This window comes from Hemitrygon akajei, chromosome 9 (assembly GCF_048418815.1).
Source record: "Hemitrygon akajei chromosome 9, sHemAka1.3, whole genome shotgun sequence".
Classification (NCBI taxonomy): domain Eukaryota; kingdom Metazoa; phylum Chordata; class Chondrichthyes; order Myliobatiformes; family Dasyatidae; genus Hemitrygon; species Hemitrygon akajei.
In genome coordinates, this window is record NC_133132.1 from 44,320,806 (window position 1) to 44,344,792 (window position 23,987).

The 23,987-nt window shown below is 40.1% G+C and overlaps 1 protein-coding gene across 3 annotated transcripts in view; it reads right to left on the reverse strand.

Moving 5' to 3' along the window:
* The window catches only part of pdss2 (prenyl (decaprenyl) diphosphate synthase, subunit 2), a 233,442-nt gene that overhangs the window by 19,803 nt on the left and 189,652 nt on the right, over window positions 1-23,987 (reverse strand). For all 3 annotated transcript variants that reach the window (XM_073055871.1, XM_073055869.1, XM_073055870.1), the window contains 2 exons: window positions 20,762-20,932; window positions 12,414-12,545 (listed from right to left, as the gene is read on the reverse strand). In XM_073055871.1, the coding sequence (XP_072911972.1) occupies window positions 12,414-12,545; window positions 20,762-20,932 (303 nt within the window). The remainder of the gene's footprint in view (window positions 1-12,413; window positions 12,546-20,761; window positions 20,933-23,987) is intronic.

The window sequence follows — 23,987 nt, forward strand, 5'->3', positions numbered from 1 at the left end:
GATAATACAGAGAAAACAAAAAAATATATAATTTTGTATTATCAACTCAAATACTGCTTGTCGTACTTCAGAGAAAATAGAACAGTTATTCACCTTCCATCTTCAGCCTATAATCAAGAGAGGCTTTGGTTTAATGATAAGGTAACACTGTTCTGTACTTCAAAGGTAGGTTTAAACCAAAATCATTCCTCTGTTAAGGTGGATGTGGAAAGTCCTCCAGTACCCATTGAATAGGAGTGAAGCAATATTCTCAATGCGATTGGTAATATTTATTCCTTAACCAACACCATCAGAAATCATAGAACATAGAGAAGTCCAGCACAGGAATAGACCCTTTGGCCTATGATGTTGTGCCAAAATCTGACAATTAAACACCTAATTGAACTAATTCACCATTAATCCTATGCATTTTAAGCTTATGGATGTGCTTCCCATGAGGGACCTTGTGAAACACCTTACTAAAATCCACGTAGACAATATCCACAGCTCCATCTTCATCAATCATCTTTGTCACCTGCTCATAAAAGTCAATCAAATTAGTAAGAAAAGACTTGCCCCACACAAAGCCATGCTGACTGTGCCAAATTGGGCTAGGGTTTTCCAAATGTCATAAACCCTATCCCTAAAAATTCTTCAGCAACTTCCCTCCCACTGACCTAACATTCACCAATCTATGGGGATGATCTCCATTTCTCTTTTGAATAAAGAAACAACAGTAGCTACTCGCCGGTCCTCTGCAACCTTGCCTCTGCTTAGAGAGGACATCAAGATATTGGTCAAGGCTGCAGCAATCTCATCCCATGTACGCATTAACTTGGGGTCCATCCCATCAGGTCCTGGGACCCTATCCACCTTAATGTTCTTTAAGAGACTCCGCACTACCTCCTTTATCTCAAACTGCTTTGACATATCGGCATGCTCAACATTCATCTCCAATGTTCCCTCTAATTTTTAGTAGTCACTGTGCGTAAAAATCTAATGCTGTGCAAATTTTTTTCCTGTGACAAAAGTATGTGCACACTGAATGCACACATGGCACAGTTTACAAAATATTTGACATAAAACTGCACAGAATAACAACAAAATAACACACATATTTAAGTCACTCAGTTATTTTTTTCTCTCTCCTGTCTTTGGCATTTACCCATTCTTTGTAAACTCTATCTAGACTAACAGAACTTCAATCCAATTGATAGCTTTTGATTCTCATTAACATATCCAAATAACATTCACCTGAACGGTTTCTCAGCTTGTTTTTGAGTTGATTCATTAGGTTAAAACCTCTCTCATGGTCCGCACTAGATGCAAGAAAGGTTCCCCCAATGTGCAAGGTCGCAAAACTGTTCATTTTGAAGTACAAATGCCACCATTTGAGCAAACTTTAAAATCAGTTGGATTTAATTTCTTCTTGCACGGAAAATTTGAAATCATTAAACTGTCTAACTATTACAGTATTTTCAGCTAGAAAATCATGATATTTTAGACATAAGGCATTAACTTGTTCATCGCCAAATGTGAAGTCACAATCTGCAATTGCGGAGAAATCAAAAGCTGACCATTCTTGTACCTCATCTTCAGGAAACCCTTCTTCTAAATGAACACAAACACTATCTAAAAAAGTCAACAGTGAACTTGTATCTACTGTGACGTTTTCTTCACGTTGTTTGCTTAGCAAAACTTCAACTTTGTCACTCCACGAAACATTGTCTCTCAGATACTACTTTCTTATCTTGTTAATTTTGCCTCGTGCAAAATGAAGTGAATCAATCAGAGTCAGGCCACTCTTTTGCAGAATCTTGCACAGTGCAGCCAGTTCATCAAAGACATCACTTAAAACCTAAAAAGTTCTTTTGTGCTTCACGCCCTTCGTTTCTTTTGAATTTGACATAGTGAATCAATATTGTTTTCAATAAAAACTTAGTAAGCTATCTACAGGATTTGAAACAGATCTTTGTAAACTTTACGTTATGAACACTGTCCGCCAAAGATGGCTGCTGCTGTGATGCAGCTGTACAAACCGGAACAGGAAAGGTGAGGTGACGTAAATTAGTGACGTGCATTGTGGTATTTGAAAAACTGACTAACTAGTTAACGGAAACATTTAGCTAAAAGATTATTTTCAATAAGTATAATTATTAATTACTACATTATTTTAGGTAACTAAACTTTTATGAGCACATTAATTTCCTTTGTGCACTGGTTGAAAAATGTGTGTGTGTGTGCACAGCTTAGAAGGAACATAGATCATCCCCCTATCCTCCATGTCATTCTCCTTCATAAATATCGATGCAAAGTACTGATTACAACCTTATCCACAATTCCACCTCCAAGCACATTTTCCCTCCTTTATCCTTAAACGGTCCTATTTGCTCCCTAGTTATCCTTTTGGTCGATGTATGGAATTACCTGGGATTCACTTTAATCCGACTCAGAGCCCCTCCTGGCTTTCCTAATTTTCTTAAATTTCATTTCTGACACCTTTATAATCATCAAAGGCTCTGTTTGATTTTAGCTTCCTAAACCTTTCATATAATTTCTTTTACCTCTTGACAAAACTATCGACCTGTCAGCCTGACATCGGTGGTGGGGAAGATGCTACAGTCCATTATTAAGGATGAAATAGTGACATATCTAGATAGCAGTGATAGGATTGGGCCGAGCCAGCATAGATTTACCAAGGGTAAATCATGCTTGACTAATCTGTTGTTTTTCGAGGATGTAGCTAGGAAGTTAGATGGGGGAGATCCAGTGGATGTAGTGTACCTCGATTTTCAGAAGGCATTTGATAAGGTCCCACATAAGAGATTGGTGGGTAAAATCAAAGCTCAGGGCATTGGGGGGAAGACATTGACATGGATAGAAAACTGGTTGGCAGATAGAAAGCAAAGGGTAGCGGTGAATGGGTGTTTCTCGGAATGGCAGGTGGTGACTAGTGGGGTGCCACAGGGCTCGGTATTGGGACCACAGCTGATTACGATTTACATCAACGATTTAGATGAAGGCATTGAGAATAACATCAGCAAATTTGCTGATGATACTAAGCTGGGTGGCAGTGTGACATGTGATGAGGATGTTAGGAGAATTCAGGGTGACTTGGATAGGCTGGGTGAGTGGGCAGATACTTGGCAGATGACATTTAATGTGAATAAGTGTGAGGTTATCCACTTTGGGAGTAAGAACAGGAAGGCAGATTATTATCTGAACGGTGTAGAGTTAGGTAAGGGAGAAATACAAAGAGATCTAGGAGTCCTTGTTCATTAGTCACTGAAGTTGAATGAGCAAGTGCAGCAGGCAGTGAAGAAGGCTAATGGAATGTTGGCCTTTATTACAAAGGGAATTGAGTACAAGAGCAAGGAAATCCTCTTGCATTTGTACAGAGCCCTGGTGAGACCACATCTGGAGTATTGTGTACAGTTTTGGTCTCCGGGGTTAAGGAAGGACATCCTGGCTGTAGAGGAAGTGCAGTGTAGATTCACAAGATTAATTCCTAGGATGTCAGGACTGTCTTATGCAGAGAGGTTAGAGAGACTGGGCTTGTACATGCTGGAATTAAGGAGATTGAGAAGGGATCTGATTGAAACATATAAGATTATTAAGGGATTGGGCAAGATAGAGGCAGGAAATATATTCCAGATGCTGGAAGAGTCCAGTACCAGAGGGCATGGTTTGAGAATAAGGGGTAGGTCATTTAGGACAGAGTTAAGGAAAAACTTCTTCTCCCAGAGAGTTGTGGGGGTCTGGAATGCACTGCCTTGGAAGGTAGTGGAGGCCAATTCTCTGGGTGCTTTCAAGAAGGAGCTAGATAGGTATCTTATGGATAGGGGAATCAAGGGATATGGGGACAAGGCAGGAACCGGTTATTGATAGTAGATGATCAGCCATGATCTCTAAATGGCGGTGCAGGCTTGAAGGGCTGAATGGTCTACTTCCGCACCTATTGTCTATCAGCCCTTTCAACATCCAATGTTCCCTCTCCTTGCCATCTGTACTGGAACATACCTACCCTGTACTCTTACCATCCGTACTGGAACATGCCTACCCTGTACTCTTACCATCCATACTGAAACATACCTACCCTGTACTCTTACCATCCATACTGGAACATACGTATCCTGTACTCCTGCCATCCATACTGAAACATACCTACCCTGTACTCTTACCATCCGTACTGGAACATACCTATCCTGTACTCCTGCCATCCATACTGGAACATACCTACCCTGTACTCTTACCATCCGTACTGGAACATGCCTACCCTGTACTCTTGCCATCCATACTGGAACATACCTATCCTGTACTCCTGCCATCCATACTGGAACATACCTACCCTGTACTCTTGCCATCCATACTAGAACATACCTACCCTGTACTCTTGCCATCCGTACTGGAACATGCCTACCCTGTACTCTTGCCATCCATACTGGAACATACCTACCCTGTACTCTTGCCATCCGTACTGGAACATGCCTACCCTGTACTCTTGCCATCCATACTGGAACATACCTATCCTGTACTCCTGCCATCCGTACTGGAACATACCTATCCTGTACTCCTGCCATCCGTACTGGAACATACCTACCCTGTACTCTTGCCATCCGTACTGGAACATGCCTACCCTGTACTCTTGCCATCCATACTGGAACATACCTACCCTGTACTCTTACCATCCGTACTGGAACATGCCTACCCTGTACTCTTGCCATCCATACTGGAACATACCTATCCTGTACTCCTGCCATCCATACTGGAACATACCTACCCTGTACTCTTGCCATCCGTACTGGAACATACCTACCCTGTACTTTTGCCATCCGTACTGGAACATACCTACCCTGTACTCTTGCCATCCGTACTGGAACATACCTACCCTGTACTCTTGCCATCCGTACTGGAACATACCTACCCTGTACTCTTGCCATCCTTACTGGAACATACCTATCGTGTACTCTTACCATCCTTACTGGAACATACCTACCCTGTACTCTTGCCATCCATACTGGAACATAACTACCCCTTGCTTACATGCTGCATGTTGTGCTGCTGGCATTTAGAGCGGCAGTGAAGGTTCTTCACCTGTCTGTCCTTGGCCATTCAGGCATAGACAGATTCTTCATTGATGTTTCTGTAACAATCTTGTTTTATCAGTCAGGGTTGTTAGCCCTGAGCTGAACCACCGAACCTGGAGGGCCAGTGGACCACTTAGTCTGGCCTCTACTCTTTGACCTGCTTGGCATGGGTGACCCTACCAAAGCACAATGCTCCAACTCCAGCCAACATACCTCTCTGGGTCATTGAGACTTCCTAAGTTTATTTTTCCAGTGTTCGCTCCCTGGATTGCTTTTGTCCGTGGCTGACCCAACACGGGAGAAGCTGATTTGCCTTCATCTGCAGCTGATACAGTACAAGACACAAAGATCTGCTTTCATCTGCAACTGACCCAGCATGAGATGAGGAACTGCTCCATGTGTGTTCTTGCAGAAACATGGTTCCAGAACAACATCCCATGCACCATCAATCTTCAGGCCATGCCACTCAGGAATTTGTGCCAGTATTATTTTTGTAACTGTATGTGCTATCGTAACTATATGTGCTGTGTGTGTCTGTATGTGCTGTGTTTTGCACCTTGGTCCCAGAGGAACACTGTTTCATTTAATTGTATACATGTATATAGTTGAATGACAATTGAAGCTGAAATTGAACTAACTGTTCCTGAACTTGGCATTGCGGGACCTAAGGCTTCTGAACCTCCTACCCAATAGTAGTAGCGAGAAGAGGGCACGATTGTGGTCTTTATGACGATGGATGCTGCTTTCTTGTGGCAATGCTCCCTGTAAATGTACTCAATGGTGGCGAGGCTTTGCCTGCCTGATGGACTGGGCTGAATCTATCACTTTCTGTAGCCTTTTCTATTCCTGTGCATTAGTGTTTCCCTACAGGCCATTATGCAACCAGTTAGGATTCTCTGCATTGTGAAAGTTTTTGGCGACATGCCAAACCTACGCCAACTTCTAAGAAAGTAGAGGTGCTGCCGTGTCTTCTTTGTGGTGACACTCGTGCCAGCCCCAGTCCAGATCTTTTGATATGTTAACAGCAAGGAATTTAAAGTGACTTACCCTGCCCCACCTCCATTCCCCTCATGAGGACTGACTCATGGACCTTTCATTTCTTTTTCCTAGTTTTGCTGATGTTGAGCAAGAAGTTGATGCTGTGGCACCACTCAACCAGATTTTCCAACTCCCTTCTGTATGCCAAATTCGTCACCACCTATTGGCATGCTCCTATTTCTTATGGCCACCTTTGACTCAATCAACACCAGTGGTGTTATCAGCAAACTTAAGTACGGCATTGGAGCTGCATCCACAAAATTATAAGTATAGGGTGAGTAGAGGAGAAGGCGAAGCACTCAGCCCTGTAAGTGCACTTGTGCTGGCGATGAGTGTGGAGATGTTGTTGCCAATCTGTACTAAGATTGTTCAATATTTGTGACACGATTGGTGTTGGTAACAGTCGGGTGTTGATAAATCAAGCTGCTCACTGCAGCAAGTTCAGCCATCTGTAATTGTTGGAAACCACCAATACACTGAAAGCACATTCTGATAATGTTTTACAGATATCAGAGAAAATGAAGAGCAAAATGTTGCACAAGTAACAGGGATTATGACCACTCATTATTGAAGAAAACCAGTGAAAGCCAGTGAACACAAAGGTAACTCAGGGTTCAAGATTTTAACAAAACTGCACACATTTGTGGAAGAAGATCAACCAGCAACATGCACGAAGCACTCTAATCTAATGATTTATAATGTTATCCTAAGGAATCAAGCCTTCTTTTCGCAAAGAGTTGATCACTGCTTGTATAACCAAGATGATCTGTTGATTGCCCCAAGCACAAAAAACAAAATCTTCTCATCTTGAAGGAAGTGCTCAGGAGATTCTGTGGGTATGATGTGAAGCTGAAGCAAAGCCAATGAATGTTTGAAAATAAGCATTAGTGTACTTTGGTTTGAAGGCTTATAACGAGGAGAATATCTCCAGTGAAGGAAAACGTACAGCCCAATAATAAAAAGCTTAATCCTAAAAGTATAAAGATGGCTCAATATTAGGAATGGTTCTTTCTAGAAGATTTTGTGACAGTGCTCAGATCTGGATCAAATGTTGAAAAACTATATGAAATGGATGTGATTCTGAATGGAGAACAATGTGGAATATCTGTTTTGCAGTTCAAATTCAAGTTAATTGTCATCTGACTGTACATATATGCAACCAAATGGATCAATATTGTAGCAAAGCGACAACGTTGTAAACAGCATGAAGGTACAATTACAATGCTTTAGGGGCATTTAGACTGATACATGGTCAGGAAAGGTTTAGAAAGAAAAGGGATAAACACAGACAAGTTTGACCAGCTCGGCTGGCATGGATGATATAGGCTGAAAAGCCTGTTTCCATGCCATGTAACTCCATAACTCCTAAAGTCGAAACAATAAAGTTGCCTACACCTCCACTAATCACACAGTGCATTTTTATAAACATTAAATCAGGACTTTTCTATAATCACTGTCATCAAATGCCTGTTATGCCACTGCCGTTTAGGGCAGCAATGAAGGTCTTCCATCTCTGTTTTGACCTTGGCCATCTTCTCTATTGTGCCCCAGGTGTGGTACAGGGTCCTCATTTCTGTCTCTACGGTATGGCGCCAAATGTCTTTGGTCTCCTGTATTTCCTCTGCCCTTCAGAGGTCCAATAAAGTGCTGTCTTAATGACGGAGTTGACTTCTCTTCTATTCACATGTCCAAACCATCTCCAACATTTCCTCATGTTGACTGTGGCCACGTCCTCTTGGTGACACTGAAGCAGTAGATTGTGGTTAGAGATCTTTCTTGGCCAGAAAACAGGGAGGCTCTTCCGGTGACTGATGGTGTGGAATGATGACAGCTTGGCAAGGCCGATCTCTGTCATGTACCTACCAGCATTCTGACTTGTACAAGAGTGTGCACAGAATACAGCTCTGGTACAGCTTCACCTTGGTGTGGACACTGTTGATCTCCTTTCTATAATACAGAATGTAAGTGGATGCCATTTGGCCTTATGCTCCTGTGAATGGGATATTTCCCATTTGCTCTGCCCTTCCTCGCGCCCTTCAATCTTATTTATTTATTAAATAATATTTATTCCATTATTTCTTGCAAGATAGTCCACACCATCATAACCTTAGGCATGAAGTACTTAAGTATGAATCCCATTTACCAAAGAATGAATGTAAATATTTCTTCTTAATTACCACATTAGATCCTTGACAATATTAAACATTTGTATCGTTATTACTCCTAACCTTACCAGTTCTGAAATTAGAGCCAAGTTTCTGTAACATTTTCTTGTAGCCGAAGCCTCTCGCCATGGCCACCGTCTCTCATGGGCCATCTTATTATGCCCTTGACCACCCCCACCCCCCCACTTGCTAAACCAACTCAGCCAGAACTGGGCAAATATTTGATCTGTGGCCTAGCTAATGATGTACACACGTTGAGTTCCTGCTTTTGGATTAGATCTTAGGAAGAGTTGGAAATATTCAGCAGATTCATAGAGAAGGTAAATGTTTCAAGTTAAAGTGTTAACTCTCCCATTCTCAAGAAATGCTGGCTAAGGTGCTGAGCACTTTCAGCAATTTTGTGTATGTTCTGTGGTAACTGGCACTATGCTAACAAACTGGTTTATCCTACAGAAAGGGTTGAGTAGTTTGCAATTTCCCAGTTCCTCGCTCCATGCACTCAAAATCAATCCTGCCCTAATTACAAATTTAATGTTCAGGAAGAACTTCCAGTTGTAAAACTTAGTTGAAATATGGACAAACAATAAAAAAATGGGTAAACAGATGCTTCACAGGAAATATAAATACAGAGGTTAACTAATTAAGCAGTTCTGACATTATAGTAACCTTAAGTACTCAATAATTGCATGCTCTTTGCACTTGGTGACTTGAGCACATGAGTCTAGGCCATATATGTCAAACTCAAGGCCCGCAGGCCAAATCCGGCCCACGGTGGAATTATCTTTGGCCCGCGAGATAATATCTACCGTAGATTCCGGATTTTAAGCCGCTACTTTTTTCCCACATTTTGAACAGCTTTGAACTTTGCGGCCTTTAACCCGAAGCGGCTAATACATGATTTTTTTCATGCCGCCTCGTAAACATTTTGCCTCATAACAGTAGACCAATAAAATTGATGAGTAGTTCACAGAGGTCCAATGAAATTGTACGATAAATCAAGCGCACTTTCACAATTAAATTATTGTAAATCAGTCATTTGTACTCACCCTCATCAACATGGAAAACACTCGAAGCATTGTGCTGCCTTATGGCAGTTACTTAGTTTATAATATTTTCGCTTAGTAATTCATTTTCTAGATAAAGTTAGAAGAGTTTTAACTATATTTGTTTTCTGTACTACATCGCGGGATGCTATGACGTCACACCCGGTTTCGCGGTGTCTTGTGGGAAAATGCCGGTTTGCGATGAAACGGGACGGAGGGAGGGAGCGCATTACGTGAGCGGCTTTGGATCTGAGCGAACGCTGCTTTTAAGTTAAAGGTGATCAATAACTTTTCCTGGTAGGCTGCAGTATATATATTTTTTACCAGTCGTTAGGAGATATTGGAATGTTGTTCAGTAAAGAAGTATACGCAACGTATATTTAAAAGTAGCCGCGTTACGGGCACGGTTCGAAAAAAAGCATTTGCAATATGTATTTGTTTTTGTTACCATATGGATTTAATTAAAAGTTAAAAAATCCTCACGTGTAATATCTTTCTGTGTAAATATCTCATATTACAACGTGGGACACCTGCGGCCGAAAATCCGGTGCAGCCTAAAATCCGGTGCGGCCTAAAATCCGGTGCGGCCTTTACAATTAAAAAATTGATTTTATTTCTAAAATTAGAGCCAGCGGCTTTTAATCAGGTGCGCTCTGTAGTCCGGAATCTACGGTAATTACTATTAAAGCTGGCCCCAGTAATCGAAGCGCCTATGGCGTATGATATGGCTAATGCTGAATTTATTCAGGTACCAGGTTTTCAGGGTTTTTAGTGTTTATTCGGCAGTCTTGCTCGGCAGTCTTCTTCATAAGAAATGGAATTTGTAAAGTGAAACACTTTGTAGTTATAGCAGAGACTGAGACACATGAGAGCAGGCTGAAAAAACGGAGGCAACGAAAGCTGCGTTCGCACGCGTCCGACTGATCCGGCCCGCATGAAGCTGCATTTTGCTCAATCCGGCCCGTGACCTAAAATGAGTTTGACACCCCTGGTCTAGGCTGATGTTTCAGCGAATGAGGAAAAAAATACTGAAATCTTGGAGACGCCATCATTTGGACAGGATGGTAAATTGGATGAGCATAAAACTTTTCATGGCGTTACTTTGAAGAAAGACAGATGACTTAGTCTGTTTTTTCTCTGACAATGTTTACCATTCACTCAACATGACATAAAACTCACCAAACAAAGTATTTACAATCTCAGCATTTTCACATCTACTGGTATCAACTTGCTTACAAAGTTGTCTCCATCTAAACTGGTGAGGTCTTATGTATCAATGAGACTTATGCAGCATAGTAACAGCCCAGAACAACCCTGCACACAAAACAGCTACAAATAAACTGATAGCTGAATACAGAAGCATTCAAATACAATTAAAGAGCAGTGACTAAATTCAATCATTAAAAACTTCAAATAAATAAAAAAAGTAAGTAAAATAAGTAAAAAGTCAGATAAACATAATTTGCCTTTAACTACCGTAGATTCCGGATTTTAAGCCGCTACTTTTTTCCCACATTTTGAACAGCTTTGAACTTTGCGGCCTTTAATACGGAGCGGCTAATGCATTTTTTTTTTCATGCCGCCGAAAACATTTTGCCTCGTAACAGTAGACCAATAAAATTGATGAGTAGTTCACAGAGGTCCAATGAAATTGTACGATAAATCAAGCGCACTTTCACAATTAAATTATTGTAAATCAGTCATTTGTACTCACCCTCATCAACATGGAAAACACTCGAAGAAAAGCATTGTGCTGCCTTTATGGCAGTTATTTAGTTTATAATATTTTCGCTTAGTAATTCATTTGTTAGTTAAAGTTAGAAGTGTTTTAACTATATTTGTTTTTTGTACTACATCGCGGGATGCTATGACGTCACACCCGGTTTCGCCGCGTCTTGTGGGAAAAATGCCAGTTTGCGATAAACGGGAAGGAGGGGGGCGAGCGGCGGAGCCAAAACGCTGCTTTTAAGTTAAAGGTGATCAATAACTTTTCCTGGTAGGCTGCAGTATATATATTTTTTACCAGTCGTTAGGAGATATTGGAATGTTGTTCAGTAAAGAAGTATACGCAACGTGTATTTAAAAGTAGCCGCGTTACAGGCACGGTTCGAAAAAAAGCATTTGCAATATGTATTTGTTTATGTTACCATATGGATTTAATTAAAAGTTAAAAAATCCTCACGTGTAATATCTTTCTGTGTAAATATCTCATATTACAACGTGGGACACCTGCGGCCGAAAATCCGGTGCGGCCTAAAATCCGGTGCGGCCTGTACAAGTAAAAAATTGATTTTATTTCTAAAATTAGAGCCAGCAGCTTTTAATCAGGTGCACTCTGTAGTCCGGAATCTACGGTATCTAAAATTAGAACCTTCCAGATCACAGCACACTGCCTATATATATTTCTCTTAATCAGCATCTGGTTCTTTTGATAATTATTTTATAACTCTGTTCACTGGCTATTCACCCAACTAGAGTATTCTGCTCATATCTGAATCAGCTCAGAATCAAATATTTTCCTTCCTTCTTTTTATATTCAGTAATTGACTCTATAATTGGATAACATGAATAAAAGTCAGGCAGCTTTTTAACTACTATACAATGGCTTACTTTACACTGTGCAAGTGTGAAATCAACCTGAATAGCTCAGAGTCGGACGGCCCATCACCTTTGATTGTCCAATTTACCTTCTGAAGAATGGCTACTCTGGCTAAGCACCTGTTGCTCATGTTATCGTACAGGTAGAACTCAAGAAAGAGAAGAACTCAAAAGGGTAAGGTAAACCCATTTGAAAAGAACTGATATCTATATCAAAATAATAAGCAAGCTTCATTATTGTAGCATTGAATAATCACTCTTCAACTAGTATTTCAGGAGTTCTTCACCTGAGTAGTTAACACTATTTCTCTCAGATGCTGTCAGACTTACTGAGTGCTAACAGCATTTTCTGTTCTATTCTTAACCATGATATCAAGCATCAACTGGACTTCAAACCCCTCTCTGTTACCGCATAGATTGTAATTGTTTGTAATGATATACTGTTTGAACCCTTTACTGTTACAAACCAATGACGTAACCTGAAAACAGCCTGCAAAACCCACCTGCTTGAGTTGATTAATCCACGTGTCCCGACCTGAAATCTCCTGATGTAATATTACGGGAGCAGAGTTCAGGCTAAAAGGCACAGTGTCACAGAAGGTTTCCTCGATAAATGGCTGAAGGTCCAAATTGATCTGCAAAATCATAAGAATTAAATATTTATTACTGAAAAATGAATAGCAATAGGAAATAAAGATTACATTTATTAATGAGGAATATAATAACATGAGCCAAAATTTCAAACTTGTGACTAAATTGAGGATTTGGTGAAGCAATTCAGCTTGCCTTATTAGTTTGCAAAAATCCATGAGCAAGTATGGCCCAACAAAGAAGCAGGATGAAAAAAGAACAAACACTATAAAAGATTAAAAGGCACTACAACAACAGTGCAAAACACTGAAATGCAGCAATGATTTATTCAAACTAGTGGCCTATCGAACGGAAGGGGCGCTTTACACCTCCTTGGTAGAAATGCACCTTCACCCCACCATCCAAATCCTACCTTAACTTGTAACCAAAGAATAAACTACGAGAGACCTGCTAAAAGCCCATTCTTTGTGCAAGTGAATGCAGTGTCAAATATTGATGAGCCTATATATCAGAACTTATCAGACCCACCTAACTATAGAATCAAACTGACCAACTGTATTGCAGTGCCAGAGTGTTGACTGTATTTTTATTCACTGTAAATAAGCCTAGAACCATTCCAGTAGCGTAATTTTGATAATTATTTTTAATCACCAAATGCGTCACATTCTAGCAAATTTACTGCCTGCAACATATGGTTGCAATGACCATTTTTCAACCTTTAGAAGTTAAATCTGTCAGACTACAGAGACATCTAATAAAGAAAATTTAACCTGCGTCCCAAATGACAGTTTTCATGCACCATACTGCATCTCAGGTGCAAACTGGGTCTCTGGCGCCGCAGCTCAGAAGGGAAATGGGGAGAAGAGGACTGCAATAGTGATAGGGATTTCATGGTTAGAGAAGTAGACACAATATTCTGTGGTCGTGATAGAGACACCCGAATGGCACGTGGCCTCCCAGGTGCCAGAGTCAGGGATATCTCGGATCTGGTCCGCGGCATTCTAAAGAAGGAGGGTGAGCAGCCAGAAGTCTTGGTACATATTGGCAGCAATGATATAGGCAGGAAAAGGGAGGAGGTCCAGAAGAGAGAATTTAGGAAATTACGTAGAAAGCTGAGAAGCAGGATTTCCATTGCAGTAATCTCTGGATTACTGCCGGTTCCACGTGCCAGTGAGGGTAAGAATAGGATGGTTTGGCAGATTAATGTGTGGCTGAGGAACTGGTGCAGGGGGCAGGGTTTCAGATTTTTGGATCATTGGGCTCTCTTCTGGGAAAGGTATGATCTGTACAAAAAGGACGGGTTACAACTGAACTCAAAGGGAAACCAATATTCTTGCAGAAAAGTTTGCTCGAACTGTTGGGAAGAGTTTAAACAGATTTGGCAGGGGGGTGGGAAACAGAGTGTAGGGCTGAGAATGAGGCAGTTGGTATACCAACAGGAGTAGTGTGCAGTGAGACTGTGAGGATGGACAAGCAGATGATAGGGCAAAATTGCAATCAGTGGGATCAGTTGCAGTGTAACAGGGGGACAAAATCAAAAAGGGTGATGAATACAGGACTGAAAGTGCTAGCTTTGAATGCATGCAGTTATCAGAATAAGGTAAGATCTTGTTGCACAGTTAGATATTGGCAGATATAATGTTGTGGGCATCATTGAGTCGCGGCTGAAAGAAGATCATAGTTGGGAGCTTAACATTCAAGGATACACATTGTATCACAAGGACAGGCAGGTAGGAGAGGGGATGCAGAGCTCTGCTGGTAAAAAAAATGAAATCAAAGGTGACAAAGGAAGGTGTAGAATCATTGTATGGAGAGTTAAGGAAATACAAGGGTAAAAAGGCCCTGAGTTATACACAGGCTTCTGAACAGTAACCAGGATGTGGGCTACAAATTACAATGGAAGAGAGAAAATGCATGTCAAAAGGGCAACATTACTGTGGGAAAATCAGGTTGGTGCTGATTTTGTATCAGAGATGATAATTAGAATGCCTACGACTTGGCTTTTTAGAGCAGCTTGTGGTTGAGCCCACTAGGGAAGCAGCTATTCTGGATTGGGTGTTGTGTAATGAACTGGATTTAATTAGGTACAGAAGCCCTTCAAAAGCAGTGATCATAACATGATAGAATTCACCCTGCAGTTTAAGAGAGAGAAGTCAAAATCAGATGTATCAGTATTACAGTTGAATAAAGAGAAATACAGAGGCATGAGAAAGGAGCTGGCCAAAGTTGATTGGAAGGGGTCACTAGCAGGAATGATGGCAGAGCAGCAATGGCTGGAGTTTCTAGGAGCAGTTCAGAAGGCAACAGAATACATACATCCCAAAGAAGTAGTATTCTAAAGGAAGGATGACACAGCCATGGCTGACAAGTCAAAACCACCATAAAAGCAAAGAGACAACCATAAGGAGGGAAGGATGAAATATGAAGGTAAGCTAGCCAAAAATATCAAAGATATCAGACTTTTCAGATATAAAAACAGTAAATGAGAGATGAGAGTGGCTATTGGACCACTGGAAAATGACGCTGGAGAGGTAGTAGTTCAGGAACAAGGAAATGACAGATGAAGTGTATTTTATGTCAGTCTTCACTGTGCAAGACACTAGCAGCATGCCAGATATTTGAGAGTGTCAGGGGGCAGAAGTAATGCAGTTGCTGTTAATAGGGAGAAGGTCTGAAGGCAGACAAGTCACGTGGACCAGATGGACTACAACCCTCGGTACTGAAAAGATTGTGGAAGCATTAATAATATCTTTTAAGAATCACTAAATTCTGGCCTGGTTACAGAGGACTGGAAAATTGTAAATGTCACTCTGCTCTTCAAGAAAGGAGGGAGGCAGCAGAAAGGAAATTATAGGCCAGTTAGCCTGACCTCAGTGGTTTGGAAGATATTGGAGGAGCACATGGAATGCAGCTTTGGGAAGTGTATGGTCATGCACTTTGGTAGAAGGAACAAAAGTGTAGAATATTTTCTAAAAGGACAGAAAATTCAAAGATCCGATGTGCAAAGAGGCCCCACGCAGGATTTCCTAAAAGGTTATTTTGCAGGTTGAGTCAGTGGTGAGAAAGGCAAAGACAATGTTAGCATTTAATTCAAGAGGACTAGAATATAGAAACAAGGATGCAATTCTGAGTCGCAATAAGGCACTGGTGAAGCCTCAGTTGGAGTATTGAGAGCAGTTTTTGGGCCCTTTATGTGCTGACATTGGAGAGGGTACAGAGTAGGTTCACAAAGATGATTCCAGGATTGAAAGACTTATCATATGAGGTGTGTTTGATGGCTCTGGGCCTGTACTTGCTAGAGTTTGGAAGAATGAGGGGGAATCTGACTGAAACTTATTGAACACTTTATTTATTGAGATACAGAGCAGAATAGGCCCTTCTGGCCCTTCAAACCGTGCCACCCAGCCAAATCCTGATTTCATCCTGGCCTAACCATGGGACAATTTACAATGACCAATTAATCAACCAACCAGTACATCTTTGGACTGTGGGAAGAAACCAGAGCACCCGGAGGAAACCCTCAAAGTCAAAGTACATTTATTATCAAAGTGTGTATACTTTATATAACCCTGAGATTCATCTTACAGGCAGCTACAAAACAAAGAAACCCAACAGAACCCATTAAAACAAAAGACTGAAACATCCAACGTGCAGACAAAAAAAGAAAAAAGAAGAAAAAACTATGCAAACAATAAAAGTAAGCAAATAGCATTCAGAATTGTAAAGTGGGTTCACACTGTGAAATTTACAGGCCACAACCACAGTTTGGGAAGAACACACAAACTCATTGCAGGCAGCTGTAGGAATTGAACCCAACGTGTTGTGCTAACCACTATGCTACCATGCTGCCCAAAATGTCGAAAGGCCTGGTACAGAGAAGATGTGAAGAGGATGTTTCCGATACTGGGGGAGTCTAGGACCAGAGGTCACAACCTCAGAATAGAGGCAGTTCCATTTAAACTGTTGATAAGGAGGAATTTCTTTAGCCAGAGGGTGATGAATCTGTGGAATTTGTTGCCACAGATGGCTGTGGCCATTAGGTGTATTTAAGGCAGGGGTTGATAAGATTCTTGATAAGCCAGGGCATGAAGAGTTATGCAGAGATGGCAGTAGGCTGGGGCTGAGGGGGTATCTGATCAGCCATGATTAAATGGTGGTGCAGATCTGATGGGCCTAATGGCCTGATTCTGCTCCTGTGTATTAAGGTCTTATAGACTACCTCCTTGAGTCAATCCCACAACAAGACAACATCACTCCTGTGCATCCTAATTTACCCCCATATGAAAAAGACATGCCCACATACAGCAAAACAATAATGACTTTGGTTTCCCTAACCTCTGCTGATACTTCGGAAAACACACCTGGTGTCTCCTAATTTAAAATTTCTAACCGTTTGCTGGCTTTGGAGCATTTTAAATTAAATTCAGGTGCCTCCAAAACAAAAATGGACGCTGAAATGTCTTATCTGATAGTCTCCAACATTTACTTTTGTGAGAATTTCAGTTACAAGATGGGTACCGTGGCTTTCTGAGAGGCAGCAGGTTCAATAATGCACTGAAACAGTCTGGTAAATTATCTGTTACTTCCTGCTGCTGCAGGCGATTAAAATCCAGGATCACAGCTTTCACTACTAATAAATTATTATATTAAGGAATGTCCACTGATAGCCTAAAAAAGTTCTACAATCTTCAAAGGAATGATATGCAAAAAAGTGCAAAACAATCTAATGCATCGAAATTCTAAATCCACTTAATATGAAATATTTGTAATTTCATTTTTTTTCAACAAAGTTGCACCTCGTTTACTGGCTTGCTTAAGAAATGGAGTAATATTTTTCAATGGTCAAAGAATGACACTGAATACACAGGCAAGAGAGGCTGGAAATCAAACCACATAAATAAGATGTTGGAGAAATGTTGGAGGAACTCAGCAGACCAGGCAATATCTGTGGAAAAGAGTAAACAGTTGATGTTTCAGACCAAAATTCTTCATTGGGACTGGAAATAAAGTTGAGAAGTCAGAGTAAAAAGGTTAGGGAAGGGGAGGAAGAAGTGCAAGGTGGTAGGTGATAGGTGAGATTGGGAGAGGAGGAGGGGGTGAAGTAAAGAGCTGGGAAGTTGATAGGTGAAAGAGATAAAGGGCTGGAGAAGGGGGAATCCGATAGGAGAGAGTAGAAGAGCATGGAAGAAAGGGAAGGGGAGGAGCACCTGAGAGAGGTGATGGGCAGGTAAGTAGATGAGGGCGGCATGGTATTGTAGTGGTTACCGCAATGCTCTACCGTAACAAAGACCCAAGTTCAATTCCCGTTGCTGCCTGTAAAGTGTTTGTACGTTCTCCCTGTGGCCTCGTGGGTTTCCTCCGGGTACTCCACATTTCTCTCGTAGTCAAAAGACATATTGGTTGGTAGGTTAATTGGTCATTATAAACTGTCCCAGGGTTAGGCTAGGATTAAATTGGGGGAATTCTGCACAGCACGGCTGAAAGGCCTCATTGTATGTCAATAATAACACTAAGGTGGGAGAGGGAATTATATCAGAGTGGAATTTTGGGCAAAGTCTTTCCAATTTCTCAAACTTTAGGTAGTGACTTTATATAGATGTGAAATTGATAAGGGAAGGAAAGAGGAAGAACAATTTTTAAAAACTATTGTTCTGGATGGAAATACCACCTTAAAATGGCTGAGACAAAGGCCAGTTACATTGTTAAAAATAAATCTTCTTTCTTAACAACATAAACCATGAATGAACTGTCATTATTTGATTTGTTCCATTTCTTTCAAGCCAATATCTCTAGCTAACAAGCTACAAAAAATAAAATATTTTCAGAAAGATTAATAAGATTAACCTTCTGCTCAACTTTCCATTAATAAAACTATTCAATTATTAGTAATAAGACATAATGAGTTCTTAAAGAAAATAACCAATCATGTTTCCCTGAACAGCCTATTGTTTATTTATAGCTGATCCTTCTTAATATCTCTAGTAAAAGCAAAATTCTAATGTTAGACCATCACTGGTTATCCAATTAATAATTTTAATGAATCAGCTTGTGTGGTTCGTAACATCACCAATATTAATTTGGAAGTTCTCCAATGGTTTACAGTCAGCTCAGCATTGAGAAATATATAGATAATTAAATCTTGCATGGTTAGGACTCTAATTAATTTTGTTGACAATCAAGGTGATCTTTCTTCTAAATGTAACAAAACAAGGAAATTGCATTTGTGTGGCCAGTTGTTAATTAATTATATTAACAGTATTAGACTTGGTTTAACCGCTTGCTTCTTACCCCAATTATCTAAATCAGTGGTCAACAGAAAGTTTTAAAACTAGAGCTTTTCTACTAAAGCATTACAAACAATAACACTATTTTTTTGTGCTATTCCTATCATCACATTGTGTTTAATCACAAGTAACCATTTAGAAAGTCTATCTGGAAAAAGTGTTGCTGCTATTCAGCATGAACAGCAAACTGTTCTTAAACTCTGTGTAACTTGCCTAAAAACCTTTGAGGGAGACAAAAATAGAATTCCTGTTCATATTGGAATAAGTTGTATCAATAATGGGAGAAACACAAGTTCATATGATGCTATGGCCCATAGCATGCACATATACGCTGTACAGATTTATGACAGTAAATACACAGACCACAAAAGAAAGTTATGTAATTATGGGAATGGTTTGTTCATCAATACAGATAATGAAAAGAGTGGACATTTCTCATTCTTTAACCTGATTTCTAGTTTACCTTGAAACATTTGGCAAGTAGAAAGACTGCAAAATAAATAAAACAAGATATTACAACATGAGTTGTTGAACAAGAATATAATAGATGTGCTGAAATAAATTACATTGAAAATAATGGGATGAAATGAATTGTTAATCTGACATTACAAGGCAAACGGAAAAACAAAGAGGGTATTGGAAATCAACCGTATTTTTTTGTATTAATTAAGGAAGTTTAGCCAGTATTTGTCAATACAGATAAAATTAATGAAAAAATTCAGGTAATAGGAGAGATTGCCTGAAGACCCATTATTTGGCACAGCTCCCTCAAAAGCTGCTTATAAGTAAGAGACTGACACTGAAAAGCAAATGCCAAAGTCAGCTATCTTAAATTACAGCAAAATTATCCTGCAGTTGCCACAGAGCAACAGAATAACAAATAAACTGAACTAACCTTTATCATTAAGCTCTTCAGTTACAATACACAAGACCAAAGTGGCAATATGGCAAAATATCGGGGGGGGGGGGGGGGGAAGCCCCAAATTCTGAACACAATCTGCTTCATGCAGTTTTACTTATTATTTTATATTAATTTTATTAGCTTTGATTCCTGGTCTCTCTGCTATGAGACTCAAAGTTAATTCACCATATCATCTGTCAAGAACTCTTACATCTTCAGGAGACTAAATTCTGCCTAGCCAGAGTCAAATTTCTCAAAAACAGGATAGGAAAAATACAGGAAGGGAGTAGGAAATACAGGACTGTTGCAATTCTACTCCTGATTGGGTCAACCTGGGACCAATATCAGTACAAACATCAGAAAACTCTACTAGTTCAAACACTTCCCATGTTACAACAGATACTGTATATACAACACTTCAAAAACACTGCATGAACACAAAGTGCATTGAAAGGGGTACGAAAAGCAATATAAAAATACATAGTCATTTTAAGTTAAACTAAATGTTTATTATGGTTGCACAGACAATAACCCCACAAAAGTAACTGTATTCAAAATAAAATTAACTGGTTATTTTGTTTTTTTTTAATCTGAGAGTTAGATCTCCAATAATAGGAGGTTAATTTTTGTATAGGAGAGGAATAGTGAATTAAAATGACCATGTGCTTTTTCATTCCCAGGGGCAAGGAAGGGTGGAGTGGTGTGTGGGAAAAGGAATGTTAAAAACAATTAACTGTCATAGATACACAGAGGGAGATTTTATCTCCTTCTGCTTTTACTGTCAACCTTGCACTTTAACTAATCTTTTGAATACAATTTCCTCTACAAATATTATTGGCTGGCTAGCTTTCTATAGGGAGAGTTCAGCATTTGGGGAAATTTAAACAGCAGCGGCAATGCATTTATAGATCAGACTTAAGGCAGTATTAAAATAAATCAGATCTGCACTTAAAATAATTAGACATCCAGACCTTCAACTATGATGCACACTTGAGGCTGTTGTAGCTGTAAATGTCCTATATTTGTGAATGGAATTGACTGATTTAGTTACTTTACACAGTAAAAAGCTGCTTACCTTGTGGGCTAAAGACATGTGCTTGCCATACTGAAATGCCATCTTTTGAATTTCAGTGTCATGCTTTGCGAGCTGCATTGCTCCTTGACAACACTTTGCCAGCAGAGCTCCATGGGATAGAAAAGCTTGTTTTTCCCAGTTACTTATCGGTATGTCTTCAGTTAGAATCTCCTAAGAGGGAATACATCAATCGTCACTTTCAGAATGTTGAACATGATCCTACAAATACAGCTGTATATTCTGGAGCAAAATTTGCATTCAGTGGCCTGGTCCTGACATTAGTGACATGATATTAAAGAAACTATTACAAGTTAAAGTGCAAGCACATAAATTCTCTGTGTGAAGGATTATATTCAATGGTGATTTTCCCAAGCATTGTTTTCAATGTTGACCAATAGTCTAGTTTCTGCACTATTTCAATATGAAAGAGAAAGCCTACATACAGATCTACATTCTCTGGCAGTGTTCACATGGTAAAAGCTTCAATTATTGCTGATTGATTCATATATAGGAAATTATACACCATCTATAATTATTGTTCATTTCCATGCTCTGCGGTGCATCGGGTGGCAACCTTGCCATTTTTTTTTTTAGCTTTTTTTGTCTGTTTTTCCGAGGCTGAGTTGCTAACTTGACGCTCAACCCAGCATAGATGGAAAGCATGCAAGGAGCCGGCCGGATTCGAACCCCGAACCACTTGCCTCGAAGTCTGATGCAGATGCCACGTCACCACTGGCCAGTTTAATTACTACTCTTCTCAGTGGATAGGTATTGAAGGATTTTTAAAAAACTGTTACAAGTTGTTGCAGCAGCAATTAACTGCTTCTCACTGGAAGATCTCTCAGAGCCAGCTTGCAGCACATCAGCATACAAAAGAACAAGTGGCCTGGAATGAACAATAGATCCAAACCACATGCCCCTAGCATCAGTTTGAAAAGTACTTAGCAGTGGGACCACATTAAAGTTCATTTGCAATCTAAGCAAATACCTTCTCAAACTAACAAGGTAAGGAAATTCCCTTCAGGTTGGCCACTGTCAACTACACACTTACTTTCATCTGAGAAATTAGCATAAGTATGATTGCTGGCGATTCACTTGCAAATGGACAGGTCAATTTTCATAAAAGCATTGATGAAAGCAAGTTCAACCTTTACTTCTATGCAGAATCAAAATAATGATGGGGCAGTCGGTATACAAGTAGATGCAGTGTGTACTGAGAGTGAGGAAGGACAGGCAGGTGATAAGGCAAAATAGCAGTCAGTTGGATGAGTTGGTGTAACATGGAGGCAAAATCAAAAAGGGTGACGAATACCGGACTGAAGGTGTTATTTTGATTGCACACGGTATACAGAATAAAGTAGATGACCTTGCAGTGCAGTTTTAGATTCGCAGGTATAATGTTGTGGCTGAAAGAAGATCATAGTTGGGAGCTTAACATTCAATGATACACATTTTACCAAAAGGACAGGTAAGTAGGCAGAGGGGATGAGGTGGCTCTGTTAGTAAAAAAAATGAGATCATATCCTTAGAAAAAAGTGACATAGGATCAGAAGATGTGGAATCCTTGTGAGTAGAGTTAAGGAACTGCAAGGGTGATAAGACTTTTATGGGAGTTACATACATGCCTTCGAACAGTAGCCAGGTTGTGGGAAATATATTACAATGGGGAACAGAAAAGGGCAATGTTACAATAGTCATGGAAGATTTCAATATGCAGGTAGTCTGGGAAAATCATACTGGCACTGAATCACAAGAGAAAGAATTTGCAGATCATCTTTGAGATAGCTTGTGATTGAGCCCACGAGAGGAACGGTAATCCTGGATTGGGTGTAGGATATGAACCGGATTTGATTAGGGAGCTAAAGGTAAAGGAAGCTTTAAGAAGCAGCAATCATATCATGATAGAATTCACACTGCAGTTTGAGAAGGAGACGATAAAATGAGCTGGCCAAAGTTGATTGGTAGGGGACACTAGCAGGGATGATGGCAGAGGTTTCTGGGGGTAATTTGGAAGGCACAGGATAGATGCATCACAAAGATGAAGACATATTCTAAAGTGAGGATGAGGCAACTATGGCTGATAAGGAAGTCAAAGACAGCATAAAAGGAAAAGAGAGGGCATATAATATAGCAAATATTATTGGGAAGCTTTTAAAAACCAACGGAAGGTAACTAAAAAGCCATAGAGAGAAAAGATGTAATATGAAAGTAAGCTAGCCAATAATACACAAGAGGATACCAAAATGATTTTCAGATACTGAAAGATTAAAAGATAGAGTGGATATTGGACTGCTGGAAAATTATGCAGGAGTGGTAGTAATGAATGGCAATTGAACTTAATAAGTATTTTGCGTCAGTCTTCACTGTGGAAGATGTAAGCAGAATGCTAGAAATTTGAGTGTGTTTGGGGGTAGAAGTGAATGTAGTTGCTATTAAGGAGAAGGTGCTTAGGAAACTAAAATGTTCTGAAGGTATTGTAGATAGGTCACCTGGACCAGATGGATTATACCCCAGGGTTCTGAAAGAGATAGCTGAAGAGATTGTGGAGTCATTAGTAATAGTCTTTGAAGAATCACTAGATTCTGGAATAGTTCCGGAGGACTGTAAAATTTAAATGGCACTCCAGTCTTTAAGAAGGGAGGGAGACAGAAGAAAGGAAATTATAGGCTAGTTATCCTGACTTCAATGGTTGAGAAGTTGTTGGAGTCCATTATAATGGATTAAGTTTCAGGGTACTCGGAGGCACCTGATAAAATAGGCCAAAGTCAGCATGGTTTCCTTAAGGGAAAATCTAGCCAGACAAATCTGTTGAGATTCCTTGAGGAAATAACAGGTAGGATAGATAAAAGAGAGTCAGTGGATGTTGTGTACTTGGATTTTCCGAAAGCCTTCGACATGAGCACATGAGGCTGCTTAACAAGAGAAGAGCCCATGGTATTGCAGGAAAGATACCATCATGGATGAAGATTGACTGATTGGCAGGAAGCAAAGAGTAGGAATACAATGGGCCTTTTCTGGTTGGCTTACGGTGACCTGTGGTGTTCCATAAGGGTCGGTATAGGGACTTGATCTTTTCGTGTTATATGTCAATGATTTGGATGACAGAATTGATGGCTTGTGGCCAAATTTGTAGATGATATGAAAAGTGGTGGAGGGGCAAGGTACTGCTGAGAAAGTAGGCAGTCTGCAGAAGGACTTGGATAGTTTGGAAGAATGGATAAAGAAG